General features: G+C 32.5%; 1 protein-coding gene across 1 annotated transcript in view; it reads left to right on the top strand.

Annotated features, from left to right (window-relative positions):
* The first annotated feature begins 1,424 nt into the window (after positions 1-1,424).
* The window catches only part of LOC111627095, an 88,015-nt gene continuing 65,554 nt past the window's right edge, over positions 1,425-23,885 (top strand). Inside the window, exons 1-3 of the mRNA XM_023370650.1 lie at positions 1,425-1,874; positions 19,251-19,345; positions 20,213-20,267. Coding sequence (XP_023226418.1) covers positions 19,280-19,345; positions 20,213-20,267 — 121 coding nt within the window. The 5' untranslated portion in view covers positions 1,425-1,874; positions 19,251-19,279. The remainder of the gene's footprint in view (positions 1,875-19,250; positions 19,346-20,212; positions 20,268-23,885) is intronic.

Below are 23,885 nucleotides of genomic sequence, written 5' to 3'. Positions count from 1 at the left end.
GTCGCGCCTACGATAGTGCTATCGTCCGGACAGTCCGGGAATCGGCTCACCGTCCGGGTGAACTAGTAATTTCATCCGAGGATATCCTGCGAGACCTGTTTTTTATTTTTATTATTTTTTTTTTTTTGCTAGTACGATTCATTCGTATTCACATATACACCAATATCCAATGGAGCTAATTTGAACAGGTCGCTGCACTACCACGGAATTTTTCATTGCTTCTTCTGTGACAAAACTGAATTTTAGTTCTTTACATTGAGATACCTAAATAACGGGGGGGCGAAATTTTCCTCCGCCCCGGGTGGCTGACACCCACGCTACGCTACAGCGTCCGTTTTATTTCATTAAATTTTTTAGTTTATACATTTTATCTATACTGTACTAATATTATAAAGAGGTAATATTTGTAAGTTTGGATGTAGCGGGTAATCTCCGAAACTACTCATCCGATTTCAAAAATCCTTTCACCAATATTTAGAATGGATCTTCAGGGTGGGCATAGGCTGTATATTATTCCGTTAAACATTCATATAAATTAAATTATATCATCTAGGGTTAAGACTTTTATGTCCAACAGATGGCGCTACGAGTACGACGACCTAAGTTTGCTTTTCTGTGAAGATGAACTAAAGCAGATCATCTTCTATCTATCTATATAAATAAAAATGTAATGTTCGTTTGTTCCTACCGATTCCTTTGAAATTTTGACACAACGCTGCATTCGAATACGCACGTGTTTTTATATAATATACATGCCGAAATTTCCCCCACTGGAGGGAGATGGACAGGATTAAGGCTTACCGTAAAGAACTCTGCTTCTGTTTATACTATTTTAGATGCGGTTTTTTGCGTTTTTGATTGCTTTTTAATAGGGTACGTCAAGAGAATGTACACCAAGAAGGGATTTTTCGAAAAATTACTCCCCACGAGGAAGTGTTATACATTTATAATAGATAAATTTTGAACCGCAACAATGCGTGGCGGGGTCTGCTAGTTATTCATAAAGTGGTAAAGATTTTGGGGGATTGAGTTTTGTTGGACGTCCGAAGAGGAGAGGGGGTTACGGAAACTTGGACAAACTGAGACAATGGGGGAGGAGAAGTAAAAATTTCAAGAAAAATGTAGACGTAATTTATGGACGGTCCCTTTAGCCAATTTTTGAACAAATGAGATACGTAGAAAGTTTATTAATTAATAAGAAGCAGACTTAAAGATGTTGTTTTCAGTTAATAAAAATAACATTAATTTTGTAGTGATAACTCGTAAGTTTTCTCCGGGCGTCGGAGAAAAATTCTCAGCTCGCTCCCCCTCTCCACTGCACTAGAGACGAAAATAAAAGAAAAAGAAGTAAAAATCCACCAGGTGTCTTCGAAACCAAGACCTAGTATCAAGCGAGGTTACCGCCATCTCGCGTCCAGGTAAGGAAAGAAAAGTTTGTAAATTTTTCGATTCGTCGAAAGTTATTAAACGTTTATATACGCGCGCGGACGAGATCGCCTAAAAAGCGGAATTGCGATCGAGTAAAGCGAGAGAAGAAGGAATCGGTGGGGAAGGCGAGAGGAAGGATCGGAGGAATCCGAGACCCGCGACGGACCAACGTATGAAGCGAAGGGTCGAAAGGCACGAGAAGTATGTATGGGTACTTGACGGCATTCCGGGGAGGATGACCATCTACGGGCCGAGTGGCGGGACGCTTTTCGTCGACCCTGTCGAAAATGCGTCGTCCTCTTAAGTGCACGCGCTCTGCCGATTCGCCGTTTTCTTCACGCTTTACTTTTCGCTCCAGAGATGTTATCGTCTAGAGAAAGTGACGGCTGACTCGCCACGTGCTCCCAACTACGACCGTCGCGTTCCATCTTTCGTATATATACAAAGTAAGTCCGTCTTTTATCCCGTCTTTTATTCATTCCGATCATTTTATTTCAAAAATGTCAAGAATTTTAATTTGGTTATCTTAGCGACATCTAGCGACGGATAATACAACTATCCTGACTACGGTTTTTCCGTGGCAGGCTCCCTTCCTCGCGTTCTCGTGTCATATTTATCGCCGGTTTCTTCGTCTCCGATGAAATCTTTGTTTATTTATCTTCTTTTTTTTTTCCTTATGCCTACTTGTCAATTCATAATTATTACAAATTGTTTCGTTGATCGTTCCGATTTACGAGAGAATTCGGATTTCGCGGCGTTCTGCGCATTTCCATCGGCGCGCGTTATAAAAATGAGATGGTCGAAACCTGGAAGGAGGGAAAAAGTCCGTAACGTCACACTGTGCCACAACATTGATTCCAAGTTAGCAATCATCGAACGTCGTTCTAATGATGAGCTTTTCTTGTTCAAAACAAATAAAAAAAGAAAGCGATGTTGCAGAAACAATAAAATACAACTGTTGATTTCGGTATTTTAAGTGAAGAAGAATGGAATTTTTATTTTATATTTAAAAATAAAGAAAAATCGATGAAATTTTATTGATACTGTGACCTATTTTCTCATGGAAGATGAATTGCATAGTGTGCGAAAGACGAAAATAAAACAAATCCTCGCTTTTATATGCCGATATAAAAGTGTTTAAATTACAATTACGCACGTATCGCATAAAATTTATTAACTTATATGGCCTACTTTTTATTATGTAGGATGTATACGTGTTTCTAGATAAAAACGTGAAATAATATTTAGCAGATTGTATTAAATTTTATATTTATATATATGAAAGTATAAAATTAATACAACGTTAATCTCCTAATTCTTATTTTGCGTTTTTTATCTAGAAACATATATATACATCCACAATAATAAAATATAGGCTATATAAGTTTATAAATTTTATGCCATAAATGCATAATTGTAATTTAAATATATATTAAATATATGAAGGTATAAAATTAATACAATGTTAATCTGCTATATTACATGCTATATTATGTATGCATATAGTGATATATATATACAGTATATATATATTGACATAGTGAGTAATGTGTGATTATAAAAAGTCTAGCAAAATGTTATAAATGGTTTTAAACCATTCAAAAGAGTTTATTCAAATTTTGATATATTGATTCAAAAATCAAATTATATTATTACTTAATTTTTTGTATTAAAAATATATCCTGATTTGAAATGATTTTTTTAGAAAAGTCATTCTCCAATGACAGTTTAGTTAAAAATGCTAAAGTAGTACTTAGAAATGCTGCTTTAATTAATACAAGTTTGGGGATTTAAAGGCATTAAAGCTTTTCCTACATATAGTTTGTAGAGGCAGATGTAACTGATTCAATGAGTTCTTAAAATGCATAATGCATTGTTAAGTGGAATATTTAACATTTCACATTAAGCATCTGTGAGAGAATGACTCATGTCATCAGAAAAGCAGTTTTTCTGGCCTTTTTTTTTATTTTAAAAATGATTATTTAAATTATGATAATGATTTTAGTTTGAATATTTATTATTATTTTAGCAGTAATCTTAAATCAAATTTTGTATATTCAATATAAGGAAAATAAGGACTGGGTTAATTAGTTTGATTTACATATACACACATATAATATGATAGTAAATTGTGTATGTGGATAGCAGTCAACTGTTTAGCAACTATGTAGCAACTGTTTGCAATTATTTATTTTATAAATACATATTATTTTGTTAAGAGATAAGCTAGATTATGTAATTTATTTGTTTAGATACTATCTTTGATAAAAAATAAAAGCATTTTTAGTGATCTTGTTAGTAGAATGAGAATATAATCTACTTTCAACATTCTCTAATAATTAATGATATAGAACTATTGTCTTCATTTTAATATTGTAATCTGTATAACTCTTTAGTTGAGGTCCAACTTGAGAATGACATCTTAAAAAATACTTTAGAAGATTAAACTGTCTATACTTATTAAAAATTAAGAGAGAAAATTTAATTTTGAAACATTTAAAATAATAATCATCAATTAAATAAGTTTTTAAATTAAGGTCAGTGCATTCAAAAGGCCCAAAGGGAGTCTAACTTGATAATTAAAAGTGTTTGAATAATTATAAGTACCTTTTATCAATATTAACATATGCAAGACAATTGTATTGCAGATGGTCCAATAAACCATTTGCCATTGTAAATGTTTTTAAAAACATTTTGAAGTTTGAACAAATAAATTTTTAAATTTTTTGCATCAACAAGGAGGGCTTATGCCTCAGTAACCTTTGTAGATTAAGGTTAGCTATACTATAATTTAATAAGAGAGAAATAAAAACTAGAATAGGAAAAGATTTTAAAAGATAGTCCATTAAATGTAAAAACCATATTATGTTCATGTACTGCAGTTAGCACAATCATATATTAAAAACACTGTAGTCTTGATCTTTCTCTTTGATGTTACTTAGCACCAATAAAATGCTTAAAAAATGTTCTGCTTATGGATAGAATTTTTGTAATGGAGGTTGATATCTAGTTTTCATTCAAGAATCACAATCCACACTAATGATAAAAATTAAAATAAAAATTTAAATGCTAGTATATTTAATTATGTTTGTTAAAAAATTGCACCTTTTTTATTGAAATTTTTGTATAACTAATTTTTTACTGTGTTTGAATTTGAATTGAAATTTTGTTTCAATTCAATGATTTCAACTTCAGAAATCATTTATTGTTCAAACTCTTGCCTGAAGATGACAGAATTGACTACTGTTGAAAACTCTTGCATGTTTTTGTGATTTTTATGAGTTTGTTGTTTTTTAAAATATATTAAGTTAACACCAAAAGTCAGAATGACCTTTATTTATCTAGTTTTATTTTAAAATATTTAATAATAATGTCAAAATTTTATCATTTTTATTTAATTAATATAAAATATTAAGTGCAGTCATCTGTTATGGATATTTAAGCTTATGGCAATGATTGGTGTCAAGAATAATTGATAAGTTGGCATACCATAACTTGGTGGATTATCCTTGACTGTATATACTCCACCAAAGATGCTAAAATGGAAATAAAACCTTTGCATAATTCTTCCCATCATATAACCTATGCTTCTAGAGCAGCTATTGAAAGCATTTCACATGCACAACATACCAATACCAGCACACTTGAAATTAAGAAATATTTACTAACATTTTCATCCATTTATAACAGACATCTTCAAGTATATAACACAGAATAAAATGGCTACATTAAATTTTGAACGTTTTCATCCTACATTAAAATTGAATGTTCAATTAAAATTGAACATTCAATTTTAATGTAGGATGAAAACGTTAGTAAATATTTATTAATTTCAAGTGTGCTGGTATTGGTATGTTGTGTATGTTTAATCTATCCCAGTATTGGAGAGTTATTGAAACCATTACACTACTGGTATATAGAAACCATCTCAAATATTAGTATTCTTTTTCTATAACACTTTATTATAGATTTAATTATAAAACAAAAAATGGGGGGATATTGAGAGGGAACCTTCTAAACTTTGTTTGAAAGATACGAAATGCATACTGAATGTCAAATTCTTAATATCATATTACTTTATTTCTATTTTATCAAATAACAATAATATACAGTGGGTGATCGGTTAATGAACATAATCTGTTCCAAGACTTTGTTCGCTATCTGAATTGTTCATTAAACAATTATCTATTTACCATAGGTTTTAATGGGAATTTAATTAATTCATTCTGGAGACCCCAAAAAATAAAAAATATATACTTTCTTACTACGTTTATTTATATGTAATAATAAAACTATATACATACACAGTCTTGCATTTTTATTAGTCATGTTTTTTCTGTTTGAAAGGGTTAAAGAATCTGTCTAATGTCGATTGCTTTTCTCTCTTCTTCACGATTTTTCGTAAGTAATTAATAGCATTGTAATTGTAGAGATCCCCAAGCCTCAACCTAGTATGGATACCATTCTAAGACTGTTGTTCTGACATTCTCCCACTTCTTCAAAGGATCTTTAATAACAGATATCGGCATTAATCCTCTTTTTCAGAAAAAAAACATATCTCGCCAAGTTTCTTGGTGTTCTTCATTCAAGAGTTCTTGGCATTCTGCTGTTGTCATATCCGTTTCAGGTTCCATTACGAACTCTTCGATGTTCTTTATTTCTCAGATGTGATTTTTGTTACTCCTTTAGCTGCTGGAGTCTTCTTGATTACACAGTATTTTTCGTAAATAAGATTGAACTGAGGCCTACTGTAGACCTGTTTATGCCATATTGCTCAGCAACATTAGGCATCTTCTACCCACTCTCTACCTTTGCTATTATACTCTCACCTTTCAAAAAGAAAAACAGATGCAAAACTTAATGAGTGCCTACCTGACAGACTTGTGAATACACAAAAGAATTGTTTTGTCAGAAAAATAAAAAGCTGGAATTACAAGGAAGAATTTCAAAATTTGGAGGAATATTATCCGATTGGTATATACTGGCTTGAGCGTTGATGTCGACATCTCCCACACTCTGAAAAGTTTCGAATTGTTGCCCTAAGACAAGGGAAGACCAATCAGTATACATTATTTTACATCACTTTTTCTGTTTGTTGTGTGGGGTGTTCGTTATCCGATCTGTTCGTTAACTAATTACCCACTGTATATAAAAATAATATAATAATAGTGATAAAATAAGCTGAGAAAAAATTAAATAGAAAATAGTTTTAAATTAATATGAATAATATCCTATGATACAAATTTGAGTCAATCACTCAAATGTTATTTGCTGTGGAGAACTCTTAGTTCAGGTAGACATTCACTAGAACAACAGTTCTCAAACTTCTGGCCATGTACAGTATATACCCCTAGATAGTCCCCTTGAGTATGTCTTGTGTAGAGTCTTCTACATGTGCATTTCAGATTATCACTGAAGAGTAATGACAAATGCTTGTGTAGAAACATCTTAAGAAAATAAAATTTTCATAATTATACATTATTTGACTAAGACAAAACCTTTCTCACTTCATTTCTAGCCATTTAAACACTGAGTGCAAATGTTTTCGGCCTTCTTAAGGTACATAGAATGCATAAAAGTGTATACATTATTTCCATAATTTATTGTCATACACGTAATCAAATGCAACACTTATTACAAAAATATTGAAGAATACAAAAAAATTTGCCTTTGCAAATCTATTTATCAAGTAATTTGTATTTTTTTGCAGAGGCATAGTTCAAATAAAAGATCATCTCTATAAGTGAAGATTGTGTTTGGTTTGTCACTGGTGATTGTGAAAACAAATTGTTTTTCTGTATTCTTCAGTATATTTTTAATAGGTAAATTACTGTCAGCCATTTTTGATTGAAATCAACTACAACACTGTTACATTTGTAAAATGGTCATGATTGTTACATGTTGGCCTATGTGTATGGTACATTCAGTGGAAACAATGTGCTTGATGTGATGAACATTTTTTGATATTAGGTTTGGTTTGAGATAATTTCAATCATTAATCAGGTTCAACTTGAAGCTTATATCTGTATTTGATCTTAAGGGCTGTCAATGCAGAAAAACCCAACTTGCAAAGATAAGAAGTAATAGAAGGCATCAAAACTTTCACAGCAAGCCTAGCCAATTTGTGATATTCTTTCAACAACTCAGAAAATTTTAACCAACTCATCTTGGCCAAATGACTTTTTAGATTAGTCTGATGAAATATCAAGTTCCTGCTGGATGACTGACAGTCCTGGAACAGGTGTATCAGGATTCTGTATCCATGAGCGTGGATCACAGGATAATTTGGGGAAACACTCTGGGCAAGCATTCTCAAGTGTTTTATTACATCAGTCTTCATATTTGTGTCAATAGCAGTGTCTGTACTGGACAGAAAGCTGTGCAATGTTGGGAAGCACTCAAACTTCACTTGCTCTGCATAGCTTGCCCAGAAATTCAACTCCTTTATCATAATTTTAATTTTGTCAGGTGCATTGAATACTGTGGAAGAACTCCCCTGAAGGCCTAAATTTAATTCATTAAGGAGAGAAAAAAATATTTGCCAAGTATGCAATCCTTTGGATCCAAATTAAGTGCAAAAGACAATTGCCCAACTCAAAAGGATGCTTCAAAAAGACAAGTTTATCAAGACAAGACAAGACAAAAACTTAAGTTTATCATGCAGCTCCATTATATGTGTCAATACTTTACCTCACGAAAGCCAGTAGACTTGTGTGTACAACAACAGGTAACATGCTCACAATCCATTTCATTACAGACAGAAGTAATTATCCTAGCCTTTATCAATTTGACAATTTTGACTACTTTATTGAAGGCAGTTTGCAAGTTTATGACCAAATTGCATTTTTTATAGACTTATAGCCTCAAATAAAAGGTTATCTCTTTAAGTGAAGTTTGTTTTTGGTTTGTCATTGGTGATTGTGAAATGATAGGTTTATGAAGACAAAAATTGTTTATATTCTTCAGTAATCTTGTCAGTGTTTGAGGACTAGCCAAAGTTGTCAGCTTGGTGGTTTCCATGTGCAGGTGACTCACATCATATCCAACAAAAAACTTAAAATATCTGTTTAATGTTGGAATAATACTAATCAGACATATCTTTTGCAGCACCCATGTACCCCTAAAAAAGGCTATTTTTAATGATGTCATAAAGATATAGTGAAAACTATGTGAAGAATTTTAAATTTTGGACTTTTTAGTCCTGAATTCAAGTGGTGTATTTATCCCAGTTCAAACTGTCATTAGTAGGATCTTCATAAGAGTTGATTAGTATTTTCTTTTTTAATGATATTCCAATATCTGATCCACAATATCATCTGTTTTCCAAAATTTTTTGTGTATTTTCATTGTGACACAATCTCTTCAGTTTTGTAGCATGACTTGCAAAATAGCTCATTGCCATAAAGTTTTCACACCTTGTTGTGTAAAAGTTGTATTATGGCAACTAATATAGCCATTCACATTTGCCTAAATAAACTCAATAGTGTGGATTTCACAATGATATGGAGGTCCTTACCACTATGTGCTTCAACTGTTTAACTAGTCATCAATAACAAATTTCTTTTTGCCAGTAATTGACTTGACATTTTCCAGAAGTACAAGTGTCAGAAATCCATTGTTGCATTTTACATCATGATCTCTGATTTCCATTTCAAAGCCACTTGATCTCTAATTTCCTGTTCTGGCTGGTGGGTGCCTTGTTGGTTTGAATGGAGTAATAAATTGTCCTTAACAATAATTGAATTTTTAGGCATGTTTTGAGTTTTAAGAAGCTGTTCTACATACCAATGTTGAAAATTTTGGGAGTTTATTCCCTCATGATAATCTTTGGATTTTGTTTTGGAGGTCAGCTTCAATTCAGCTTCTTCTATAAATCCATCTTCTATGCGCACATGAATGTCAATCTTTTTCCTTTGGACAATACCTGAAAATCCATCAAAAGTTTTGTCCATCCATGATTTTGGCTGTATCTGACTTCAAAATCCATATTTCATCAAGCCAGACTACAGGACAAGGATTTTCTGATTCTGTGTTCATTTTTATCAAACGAGTGCAATTTCTTTGCATGGAAACAATATGGAAAGTTTCATATGAAAATTTTCTGTTGTTTAGCTTATTCCACCTAAAACCTAGCTTCTGCAAGACCTGTAAAAATGAACTTTGAAAAAATTTATTTTTCTGGAAATGCTTGAAAAATGCTAAGCACAGTTGGAAAAACCTTTTGTGTATACATTTTGTGAACCATCCTGTGAACAACAGATAAACTGAAGTTGTCCAAACCTGTTACCAGAGATGCATGTAGTTTTTTTTTTCTGGCAGTGTTTAACTTTTCCTAGGTTCTATCTTTTTTTTAAAATTGAACAAACAGTTCTTTTTGACACTTCTATTGACACCAGACTTGTTTTGCAACATTGTTTAATTCCTTTATGTAGTTTTCTCTTTTCTCTTCATCCATAAATCTATGCACATTGCACACTATTTCATGCACCTGGCTATTTAAAGGCTTTCTTTTTTTTAAGGAAGCACACATTATTTTGGAGAAAATCCTAAGACTTCAAAAAAATCTCTGTTGAAGTAAAAATGTTGTGATTGACTGTTAAATTTATATAACACCTCTCTGGCCCTCTCCTAGGCTACAAAGGGTTCACTTTTGTGTAGGCTACAAAGGATTCAGTTTATTTGAAAAAATTTATTTTTCTTATTAAGTACTTTCATGTAGCAAAATTACCATAGAATCATCAAATCCCATCACCCTATCTCTCCTAAAATAGACACAGTTGGTGTTGACCAAGTGTAATATTTTGTTTCACTGACTAGTAATATATAGTTTTTCATTGTTTCATATGACAAGCAATGTTTAATGACTTTTAATAGTGCCCACAAATTGAGCTAATTTAATTTATAAATACTGGGTATGTATATTCTAGTTAAGTTTCATTTCAATATGCAATTCCAAATAAAGAATATTATTATTTAATTATATTTGACAATTTCCATTAAAGACTTTCACCTTATTTGTTTTACAACCCATTTATGATTAAAATATAAAATACCATGACATCATTCTTAACAATATATCATTTCTGGGTTATACTGTCTTATAGGAAAATTACATATCACTTTCCAAAAAATTTTGAATTATTAATGTTAGCAAATTTATTATAGTAAACCTTTTCATCATATACAATGTACAGTTTAATTCCTGTAGTCATAACTTCAATTTCAGCTTCTAACTAATCCACTGATTTTGACAACTTTTTTTGACTTATTTTTCAATATTCTTTTCTTTTTAGTTATTCATCTTCTTGTTTCCATTGAAAGAATTTATAATGATGCAAATGACAGGAAAGATTGCAATAAATTGGAGGGATAAGTGTATTGAATGTCATTAGCCAATGTATTAGATGATTTTGTTAATACTGGTAACCCCTGTATAACATGGCACTTCTATAGCACGGATTCACTCTAACAGGGTTCGAGAATTGGGAACATACCCCGTATAACACGGTGCTTTTATAGCACATGTTCACTCTAACATGGTTCGGGAATTGAGTAAAACTCTCGTACAACATAAAATGTAATAAAGGGTGCATTCTTTTATACCTCCGTGTAACTCCGCGCGAGCATTCTAATTGTTTTTGTGGCTACTTTGAATGCTCTTTCAACATTTAATGGTTAAATTTTACAATTGTGACCCTTCTTTTGCCTCTAAAAGCTGATTTTAGAATTATAGATTCCTCCATCATGATACTATCATTAGTGCGGGCGCTGCCATATTTCTTTCACCGTCCCTAAATGCTTACAAACAGCAGCGCACTCCTGTTGCAGAGTGACTGCTATTAACGAACGCACCCACAAACTGTTGCCAGTTGATGATGCTCATGCTGAAATCATCATATAGGATGAATAATCCTCTGGTAAAATATTTACTTAAATAATAAATAAGTATTTTACCTATAAAAAAAGTGAATAATAAATTCGATTTAAATAAGGGTTTAACAACATGTTTTTTTAATTTTTGGAACCCAACCCCCCTTTTCGTACTAGTTCTTTGTTTCGTATAACACGGATTTGCATAACATGGCAATTTTTTGGAATGTAACTCCTGTGTTATATGGGGGTTACCTGTATTCCAAATAACAATTAACTATTTTTTACTATACAATAAGTGCTCATTGTTAATGAAAAAGTATTAAAAATTTATGATGATAATTCAATTTTTGTGGACCCTTGACACTTGGGGGCCCAGGGCTTAAGCGCTATTAGTCCCTATGTAGATCCATCTCTGGACACATCCTCTTCTAAATCCACCCCTGTCCAGTGAGGAATACAATACATCATTTACCAGGATAGAACTGCTCATAGCTCTCAGTTGCTCAGGAAACATGGCTTTAGACCTAGATACAGCAGGCTTGAAAGTGAATCTCTGTTGAATCTTTAGATTCTGTTTAACAATAGAAGAAAAAGATTCAACAGAGATTTACTTTATCCAACTGTTGGAGGCTATTTATAATTGTCTTTTTGAACACTATACAGTGTAAACACACAAACAATTGGCAATCTTCACCTTGAATTTATTCAGTTTTCAACTAAAAACTGAATAAATTTAAGGTGAAGATTGCCAAGTGTTCATGTGTTTACACTATATAGTGTTCAAAAAGACAAAAACAATCACCGACATGGTTTCAAGAGTGTAAAGCTATTTATAATTATTTTCATTCCCAAATCTAGTAAAGATCATAAGAATCACTCTATTAACCAATATCTCTGACAAAGTTGCCTCTACAAACTTTTCAAGACGTTTGAAATTTCTCCTAGAAAAAAATGATTATCTTTCATCTTACCAAAGTGAATTTCAAAGGAACAGAAATACTACATATGGGTGTCTACTGTAAATTTTTGAATGGGCAGTAAAGAGATTACTTCCACTTTCATTATTGCTTGAATCAGGCAAATTGAAGTTTATATCAGGTAATTTAATGTATTACTGAATGAGGCAGAGAATAGAATTTTTCATAAGGAATTAATTATAAGGTTTCATATTCTAAATTCTCTTGCCCTCAATTAGAAAGCTTGATCCAGTGGAGACAAATTTCTCTCTAGTTGACACCCATGTTACCACAGACAATTTAGTATCTTGAAACATCTATTTGCAAGGTTTTTAAATGATGATAGTACTTACTGTCTGTTTTCTTTAATATTGAGGTCTATAATTGCTGTTGGTGCAATGGAATACTTTGTGATCTGCACAAATTTGGATTAGGGTAATATATATCTACCAATATATATTAAAAAATTTCCTACAGTATTTAAGATTTCAAGTTAGAATCTGAGCCAAGAACAACTTCACTTGGCTTGTGCTTTGAAATTCTAATGTGAGGCCAGCAATCTACATTACAAAAGACAGGATTTTCATTTCCCAAAAAAACTTTTAGCTCTTAGCTGAGAAAAAAATAAACTGGTTTTGATCAAGGTCAGTTGATACAATTGACATTACATGAGCAGTTTAGTACCTTTTAGTACTAATCTGCTCAACCTGGAAAGTAGACAAATGTTCTATGTTCAGGGTTTATCAGGTCCTGAATGCTTAAAGCTGGATTATTTGGATGTGTGGTATATGATTTTGCATGAAAATCTATTTTTCAGATATCCATCAAGCACTGCATTTGAGTACTGGCATTTTTTGAACTTACCTGTTCAAAACTTATATGTAGATGCTTTTGAGCCTACAGTCACTCAGGAGAAAATCATTTTTTTTTTAATTATTATACTGTGTAAGGATCTTAAACTATATATTTTTTGTTACACTCTATGTGAAAATGTAAATGAGCAAGAGGTGCAGTACAATGTAATGTTGCACCAGGAAGGATAAAAGCCCTGGGGAAGCGGACCTTAAAGAGATGGAGCTGCAGCTAGCAAGGAGTGCCTGGGGGGTTACAAATGTACTGGATGAGACTGATCTTCCTGGCGACAAGTAAAAGCGAATTGGAGCATAGGACCATCCTGTTAAATTTAGCAATTAGTCAGTTTGACTACATGAGAAGTAGAGATACTCATAATTGGGACATTGCTTTTTGTGCCTTAGAGGCTGCATTTGTAGTTTGTTTATTTTCAGTACTACAAAAGCAAGTAGTTGAGTAGTGATCACTTAAGTGATCACTTAAGTTTCACTTAAGATTTTTTGTTGAGACAAAAAATCTTAAGTGAAACTTAAGATTTTTTGTCTCAACAATTAGTCCCATCAATTCTGAGTTCTCAGCATTTAACAAATCGCCCATACTTCTGCAGGAAATGTAATTGTTTCACGTTGGTTCTTGTACCAAGTTCAGGGACAAACTATCGACTGACCCTCTACTTTTGTTTGTGTAACGTTCATACTGTTAGGACATTTTGGGTCTAGAAAGAANTTATAAATTACTATAATGCTTCTCAGCATAGTTTTCCCAAATTGTGTGCCAACAAGGCTGTGTAATAGTTTTAGAAATGCTTCATACGCACTATATGAGCATGTACATACTTCTGCAGGAAATGTAATTGTTTCACGTTGGTTCTTGTACCAAGTTCAGGGACAAACTATCGACTGACCCTCTACTTTTGTTTGTGTAACGTTCATACTGTTAGGACATTTTGGGTCTAGAAAGAAAGGACGTTACAGTTGTAAATTGAAATCTCAGTCTAAATCTCCTGTATAACCTATAATATTTAGGCTAAGATCTATTTTACAACTTAAGAGGTTATTTGCAACTTGCCCATTTAGTGTTTCTACTTGTGATATATGAATGGACATTATAACCAGTATAATTAATCTTGATACAACCAGCATTTCAGTCTGAGGTTGATACTCTTCCACCCTGGTCAAGTGATTTTACTTATCAATGTTGTAATTTGTACTGTTTAATACATTAGTCTATATTTATTGACTTATATATATTTGTTTACTCACTATATCATTTGACATGGCACAGCATTGCCTATATGGTTCTTGCATGAAAAATACCAAACAACCATTTTCAAATTACATAGCAAAAAATATTGTTTGAAGCTCTTGAACCATCAAGAACTAGCACCAAACTTGATCTGTGTAATCTGGTCCTTTTTTTCTCTTATAAGCATCTGAACAACTGTCATGCCCTAACATTAATTGTCAATGTGTTGATAGGAATTTGTTTATGCTTCTAACACAATAAAGTGTTATAAATTAAGACACTTGGCGGGTTTTCTCAGGAATTTGTTCTTTTGTATTTAGGCCTCAATTCACATCATAGAAATTTTTTTATATTTAATATAGACTCTCTTTTACATTTTTATTAGCTTTGTAACAGTGAGGTCAATCCTTTAACAGCTTTGAGATTTTTTACTTTGAGGAACATTATAACTGTCAAGGATGGCATGTCGAAATTGCAAGCAATAGCATTTACTTATTTTCCATCTTCATGTTGTTTAATTAATAACGTTTCAATTTATAATAATCCAAAGATCGCCTAAATCAGGGCTTCTTAAACTATGGGTCACGACCCCATTTGGGGTTGCTTAGCGAAATCTTGGGGTCGCGAGATTTTAATGCAAAATATTGAAAATAATTTGTGAGAGTTTGAAAATGGCATGCTTTGTGTCATAGGTTTAGTGAGTTGCGCTTTGTGTCACTTCTGGTGCAGCAAGACAACAATTCAGCAACACTGTAGTGTGAACTAGTGTAGTGTTGTTGCTTTTCAGTGTATTCAGTTGTCTCTGTTCCATTGTAACACAAGAGTGAACTGTGGTAGTACACTATTGATGTTTTTGCAAATTTATATATATCTTTATTTTATTTGGTACTAGACGTAAGCATTAGGTACCATCTCTTATCTAAATTAATAATTATAATTTTAATAATTTAATAAATAATAATAATAATAAATAATTGTTTATTAAATTATTAAAATTATACTTTTCATTTTACTTTCAAATTGATATTTCTCCTTTGCCTCTTGCTGTTGCTATCACTAGCACTGTTTTGCTGCATTTGGGAACTATGATGCATGTCACAATAATATTTTCAAAATAAATAGAGAGATAATGCTATAACACTCTAGAAATGTATGATACACGAAATTGGATGGTGCTGCCAGAGCATCCAATCTCATATGCTCTTACATACTGTGATGCTAATCCTAAAATTTAAAGTTTCCAGATTTCTCCAAATTTAAAATAAATATTATATAACAGGAATGTGCCATTTATTTTTTATTTGTTGCACAGTTGCAAAATAAACATTTTAATTAATACTGTGTGTGTTCAGTATCTTGGCTATTTAATCAATACAGGTACACTACAGTAACCATACACTTGTAGCTTTGCAAATACATATACATTATGGTATTTGCATAGGGCATGTTGCCTAATAAAGTGTCTTTAATATAGTTGGATAAGCAAGCCAATGACATAGCTGTTTCATTTGAAATAGGCTCTGCCATCGATTTGCTTATCAGCTGTAGTAAAAGCTACTTTACCAGACAATGTGCATATAATGTTATATTTTACACATTATAGACATTAAGCAACACACAATTGTTATTTTTTTGTATATTAGTTATTTTATTAGACAGAATAAATACATTAAGTTACTTATAAATTACTATAATGCTTCTCAGCATAGTTTTCCCAAATTGTGTGCCAACAAGGCTGTGTAATAGTTTTAGAAATGCTTCATACGCACTATATGAGCATGTATTGTATTTTATAAGTTGTAATTTTATATCTTCTAATATGCAGTATGTGATCAAAACATTTAGAATGATAAAATTTTTAATATTTATGTATATGCTTCTAACACAGTAAAGTGTTATAAATTAAGACACTTGGCGGGTTTTCTCATCTTTATTTAGTTGATACGTGTGAAAATTTTCACACGTATCAACTAAATAAAGATGAGAAAACCCGCCAAGTGTCTTAATTTATAACACTTTATTGTGTTAGAAGCATAAACAAATTGTAAAGCACGGTTTCATATCATCAAAATTTTTAATATTGTTTAAACATGATTTCTGTAAAATTCACAAAGTTTGGAATGTAATTATGAAGCATTATATTTCCTGAATATGTATACAAGGTCTGTCTGGAAAGTTTGCAAACTTTTCAAATAGAAGTTGTTTGCATTTACCTAGTAACTAGTCAGTTTTGTTGTCTTCGAAGAAGTCCTCTCTTAAGTCTATGTACTGAATTCAACATTTCTGTCATGTAAAGAGCACTTCCTGAAAAACTTCTTTTGGGATGATGCACAGCTCTGCTAGCAAATTTTCCTTAATGACATCAATGGGTTTAAAATTGCAACATTTGAGAGCAGATTTTAATTTGGGAACAAAAGGAAGCTTGTTGGGGTTTAGTTCAGTGAATTTGTAGATTGAAGAACAAGTGGCATTGAGTTCTTGGCCAAAAACTTATCAGCAGTGTTGTGTGGATGGGAGTATTGTCACAATGTTGTTCTTTCTAAGCAGTCAGTCTTTTCTTCCTCACTCTTCACAAAGACATTTCATCACCTCCAGTTGGTATTCCTTATTTACTGTCTTCCCTTCTGGATGAAATTCCTGTTGAATGACACAATCAGAATTGAACAAAACAGTGAACAAGATCTCCACATTCAACTGAACTTGTTGCACCTTTATGGCTCACAGTAAATCTTTCCACCCACTGTGATGACTGATGTTTTGTTTCCACATTGTACCCATAGACCCATGTCTCATCCCCAGTGATGTTTTTCATGAAATTTTTATCAAACCTAGTCTGTCCCAGAACTCTTCACTCAATTGCATTCATGGAAAGAAAAATCACAAAATGCAATGTACACAAATGAACATAACATAACAACAAATGAAGATAGAACAAACTTTTTGGAAGATAGTATAAAAAACTTGCTGGTAGAAGCTGTGCAAGTTGCATTCAAATTTAATTATTGGTTAGTGTGTAATTTAAAAAGTTTTTGAACTTTCTGGGCAGACCTTGTATATACACTACATCCTTGATGTTCGTGAACATTAGTGTTCAGGAATTTAATTATTTGTGATGGGAAATTTATGCACCAAAATTTCAACTCTTGAAAGGTTTCAACCTTTTGGTAAATGGGAGATTATGTACCACTGTAAAGTGGAATTGGTGCCTGTTCAAACTGGATGTTTGAGCAGGTGCAATGCTAAAAAATTCCTGCACTTGATCATTCATATGGTGTCTCTGTAAGTTATGTAACTATTTTGTTTATTTTTTTTCTTTTCCTTTAAATAAAATCACTGCAAACCATTGCATATTATGTTTGTTTAATAAAACCATTCATTTTCTGAAAATCTTTTAAAACAGCAGTAATTCATAGTCTTGGAATAAATTACAAATTTAACATTGAAAATGTAACTCAAAGTTTGGGAATTTGATGTTCATGAAGGATCACTCAGTATATATATACACTGTATTTTTCACAGATTTTTTGACATGTCGGTCTACCCAGGTTGACCACAAAATCAGATACTTCTGTAGGTAAAAATCAGCATGCTGGTTTATCTTGGGAATGCAGGCATGCCAGTTTAAGTGAGGTTACATCCATCTCTAGAGATGCATTAAAAAACAAATGATTTTTATTCTAAAACTGTAAAATCATAGTTTTTGATGTAATACCAACAGTATTATATCAAAAACTATGATTATATGTTTAATTTTTTTATTTTGTCTTCTAATGATGTAAAATACTTGTGGAATGCCTAAAGTGCTTTTTTTATGTTTATATTTGCACTTTTGAATCAAGTTACAACAAAGTAACTTGATTCAAAAACACAAATAAACATACCAACTTTCAGAAACTGGCTGTAAATTATCTCACTTACACTCATTAATAACATCCACTTGTGTGAAATTTGAGAGGAAGGTGTTATTTTTAAGATAGGTAGATGGTCAGTGCAGCCCACACTACAACTACTATTACTACTAATGTCAATAAGTCGTTAATTGTTATATTGTTCTGTAAATGAAAACTCTTCTTGATTTTATAAATCAGTCAAGTTCCAATGTTGTTATTTTATTGTACTCAGAAGAATGTTTTCTTTAACATTTAATTAACAACTAGTCTTGTTAGATCTGATTAATTTTATTTTTTAGTTGCAGTTTAACTGGCATGCTAGAATAGCATAGCAAAACATTATTGAAATATGCAACAAATTGGGTTTAATGTGGCAAAATATCCTTCTAATTCAATGTTATGACTTGGTGCAACAAGTCGTGACATTGAATTAGAAGGATCAAGAAGAAGACATGGTTTCGACAAATAAATAAAAGTGGCAAAATATATTAATTACTGCCATTTTCATTATATACATAATGAATTTTAAATTAAGATAAGATAATTAATATGATTTCATAATAGAATAATAATAATTTATGTAATGAGAGTAAAATTGTATAGGAATAGATTAGTTTATTGTCATCTTGGTTTATTTATTTACTTATTCATTGAATGTAAAACTTTCTTAATGATAATTTCAGTAGTAAAATTTCTATATTAATGACCTTTATATTAGCTTGATTGATTAATAAATAAAAAAAACTATTAGAATCTATAAAAGTAAATATTTTTCTACTTATAAATGTAATTTCTTAATCATATTGCATTTAATTTATTTAATAAGTTTACTATTTTTATAACGTTATTTTGGATATACTTAAATATTACATTTAAATTGTAGTAAATTATTTTGAATGGTTATATTAAGAGTTATAATCTGTACATTCTTTACAAAGTTAATTGTAAGGGTAATGATTTATTGAAAGTAAGTTAGAGTTACCTCAGGAAAATTCTTATTTTTCAGGGAGATCCTCACCTTGTCGATCACCCATCATGCATCGAGATGGTGGGAAATTTCCAACCCAGAAAAGTACTCGGATCCAAACTGTCAACTCTCAGGTGTGTATACTCATAATTCAAAATTTATAATTTGTCTATTAAATTCTTGTTAAATCAGACATTTGGTAAACTTTTTGAAGTTTTTAGAAGAATAAAAAATTTTTAACCAAAAGAATTATGTATTGAAACGAATGTTTTCAACCTGTTTTACAAGCCATCTAAGAGTATAGTCCACAGGTTCCCAACCTATGGGTTGCGACGAGCTTTCTATGGGGTCGCCAACTTATACAGAAAACTAAAAAAAAATATTCACTATAATGCAATTTTTATTTTTAATGGTGTCTTGAAGTTTGAATAATTTCATATATTTTTTAAAATTAAAATAAGTGTAATCTAGGTACTCTATTCTGTCACAATTGGTTGAAACATGTGTTGAGAGTTTGAGAGGAATAAATTAAATGTTGAGAATGACATGAGGTTGGCGTTAACAAAAACTCACCTGCGAATTTTGAGACTGGTTAATAACATGCAATTTCAACCATCACATTAAATTATTAAACATAATTTAAAATAAAATTATACTAAAAAACTAATTTTGTTGTTTTTTTTAATTACCTTATTAAAAATGCCTTTTTCAATTGTATCAGGATCGTGGGTCACTTGGCTTTTATAAAAAGGGGTCGCCACCCGAAAAAGGTTGGGAACTGTTGGTATAGTCTGTAGACAGATTGACAACATTTTGATTTTAATAAATAATTCTGCTGAATAAAGATTTGTTTTAATTCAACATTGTATTTATTTTAGTTTGTGTTTATTTCTATTACAATATGTTTTCAAAAGACTAAAATTTTTCAAAACATTGCAAGTTTTTTGATTTTGCTGAACCAAGTGAGAATGAAATTTAATTCTTATGAAAATTTTTGTTAGGAAACACCAATTGATAGGAAAGACCTAACTGGATCCCGCCGGATTTTTGCTTCAGGTGAGTAAATGCACTCCATTTTGATGCTCTTGTGCTATGTTCTTTTGTGGTATTAAAGTCTATTAGTGAGTGTTGATGCTGATATTCTTTACAAATTGCCTATCTATTTATCATCATATTCTTAATTGTTCCACATAAATGTTCCACTGAAATAAATTACAGGCATCCCTTGCTTAACATCAGTAATCTGAAAATTAAATACACTGCATGAAAACACTATTTGGAGTCTGCTTTTTATTATTTTAAACAGGAAAATTATGTGTTGTACAAGGGTCATTCAATAAGTCCTTAGAAAAAGATAGAAAAACAAATTATTTTACGTAGATTTTTTTTTATTTTTTAACATAATCTCCTTTAAGCTGTATACACTTTTTCAAGTGTTTCTCCAACTTTTTTAAGCCATCTAAAAAGTAAGATTTGGAAGGTCGTCAAAATAACCATATGTTTGGGCAATGACCATCTTGCTCGATGTGAATCGTTGTCCGCGAGCCATTTTTTTAATTTTGGAAATAAAAAAAGTCACGGGGGGCCAAATCTGATGAATATGGTGGATGTTGTAATAATTCAAACTTTAATCCCGTGATTTTGGCTATCGAAACTGCACTGGTGTGCACCCGTGCATTGTCTTGATGGAAGATGATCTTTTTCTTTTTCAAATGAGGACTTTTTTCCTTGATTTCTTTGCTCATCCGGTGCAATAATGATGCATAATACTCTCCAGTTATTGTTTTTCCTTTTTCCAAGTAATCGATGTAGATAATTCCGTGCATATCCCAAAAAACCGTGGCCATCACCTTCCCGGCCGATTTCACCATCTTCGTCTTCTTTGGAGCCCTTTTGCCTTCAAAAACCCACTGTTTTAACTGTTCTTTTGTCTCTGGAGTATAGTAGTGTATCCATGTTTCATCCACAGTTATGTATCGACACAGAAACTCTTCAGGATTGCAACAAAAAAGTGCCAAAATAGCCTTAGAGTTGACCACACGATTACGTTTATTCTCCACTGAGAGCAAATGTGGCACCTATCTTGCTGAGATTTTTTTCACACCCAATTTTTTGTGCAAAATTGAAAACACTGTATCTTGCGATATGCCTGTGGCCTCAACTATTTCGCACACTTTGATTCATCGATCACTCAAAACCATATCGTGGATTTTGTCAATCATTTCGGGAGTAGTCACTTCCACGACTTCCTGAACGAAGTTGATCTTTTGTGGATGTATGGCCATGTTTGAACTCATCTACCCAACAGTAAACAGTTGCAAACACAGGAGCAGATGTGCCATGAACTTCATCCAACTCAGCTTTGATCTCTTTCGGTGTTAAGCCTTTTAAATATAAGTGTTTAATCACTGCTCGAAACTCACTTTTTTCCATTTTTCTAAATAAAGAAAAGTTTCTTGCTTCACTCAACAATAAAAATTAAACCATGTGATGGATATGACTGAGACTTTCACAACTGTCTAGTGAGTCATGATGCTTACTAAAACATTGCCATTTTGAGGCTACGAGCGCCATCTATTGGATTTTCTAAGGACTTATTGAACAACCCATCTATTACATCATCAATTAAAAACCAATAACTAATTCCTAATTACATAATTAAAACACAGGAAAACCTTTATCTGTTTGTCAGTGTGTATTTATTGGGCTGCAATTTGAAAAAATTGTAGACCTATAAATTTCCACTGTTGTCCATGTTCCTGTCTGTCTTACCGTCATGGACAACAGGAAAATATACCATGCCTTTACAAACTTTGTACACAACCTCAAGCTTATGAACCAGCAAACCAACAGAAACAACTTGTAACTCCACATCCGCTTTGCTGTGTTACCCTATTGCTATTTAGCCTATACTAGTGTATTGTATCTTGTTTAACTATGGCGTCATTGATTTCCTTCATATTATGTTTAACCATTATAAATTGTATATCCAGTGAAATAGGATTACCATAGTACAGTCGACCCCCCCATAACACTGTTGATAATTCCATTTTATATGAATTCCATGTTGTACGAGTCACTTAGATTTTACAAATACGTGAGCCATTCACAGCCCAGCACATGTATTTGTAAAATCTAAGTGACTCGTACAACATGGAATTCATATAAAACGGAATTATCAACAGTGTTATAGGGGGGTCGACTGTAATATGTACAATCATTGTAATATGTATAACCATTGTAACTTGTATACCCTTTGTAAAATGTATAAACATTGTACTATGATTATTTGCTGTATTATGTTTAACCACTGTACTACATATTTCCCTTGCAATAAGCATTACCCTGTAAAATGATTGCATTATATATTGACATCTATCAGATCTTACTGTTCATACCTTACCACCTTTCTCTTGGCTCCTGTTGTCATGGTGGTACCTGTTGATTGTTCCCCACCATATGGCAATTGTCTCGTACATGACACGTCTTTTGTGGCTATCCAAGAATCAACCCATTTTTTGGCATCTTCATAAGAATGGAAGTGCTGCTCAGCCAGGCCACGTGCCATCTATCGGAACAAGTGATAATCTGAAGGGGCGATGTCTGGTGAATACGGCGGGTGGGGTAGGACTTCCCAAGCATTTCCAAGTATGTTTTCACCGGTTGTGCAACATGTGGCCGAGCATTGTCATGTTGCAGAATCACTTTGTCGTGTCTCTGCTCATATAGCGGCCGTTTTTCCTTCAATGCTTGGCTCAAACGCATCAATTGTAGTCGATAGCGATCTCCCGTGATGGTTTCTTTTGGTTTGAGCAGCTCGTAATAAACTACACCTAGCTAATCCCACCAAGAGCAGAAGCTTCGAACCATGGATATTCGGCCTTGCTGACGATGTTGATGCATGGCCGGGCTTACCCCATGATTTTCTACGCTTAGGGTTATCGTAGTGTATCTATTTTTCGTCACCTGTCACGATACGATGCAGAAAACCTTTCCTTTTCTGCCGTTGAAGCAGCTGTTCACATGTGAAAAGACGCCGTTCGACGTCTCTCAGCTTCAACTCATACGGCACCCAATGTCCTTGCTTTTGAATCATTCCTAATCCTTTTAAACATTTCGAAACTGTTGTGTGATCAACTCCTAATGATTCTGCAAGTTCAGCTAGCGTCTGACATGAGTCTTCATGAAGTAATGCCTCTAATTCCTCGTCTTCAAACTTTTTTGGTGCACCAGATCGTTCTTTATCTTCAGCATCAAAATCATTATTTTTGAAGCGTCTAAACCAATCTCTGCATGTTGTTTCCGACAGAGCATGGTCACCGTAAGTCTCAACAAGAATTCTGTGTGCTTCAGGCTGCAGATTTTTTTTGAATAAAATAGTGCAATAAAATTCCCCGCAAATACTCTTTTTTTGGCACAAAACTAGACATGTTTAACACAATGAAAAAATAAGTTGTTTACACTTTGGTGAAATGACATATACAGTAGACCCCCCTATAACGCTTAGATACGTTCCACGCTAACCGAAAATTACGTTGTAGGAGTGAGCCAATCGCAGCCCGATAGGTGGGAACTTTACGGACTAAGGCTGTTCGAAAGGTTTTCTTCTATAAAATTAACCGATTCTAGACTAATTCCACTCAACATTTCCAAAACACGTATAATTTTTTGGGA

This window comes from Centruroides sculpturatus, unplaced genomic scaffold, assembly GCF_000671375.1.
Source record: "Centruroides sculpturatus isolate CEXI.00-Female unplaced genomic scaffold, Cexi_2.0 scaffold334, whole genome shotgun sequence".
NCBI classification, from domain to species: domain Eukaryota; kingdom Metazoa; phylum Arthropoda; class Arachnida; order Scorpiones; family Buthidae; genus Centruroides; species Centruroides sculpturatus.
The sequence above is the reverse complement of the archived record's forward strand: the minus strand, read 5'-3'. Positions and strand labels throughout refer to the sequence as shown.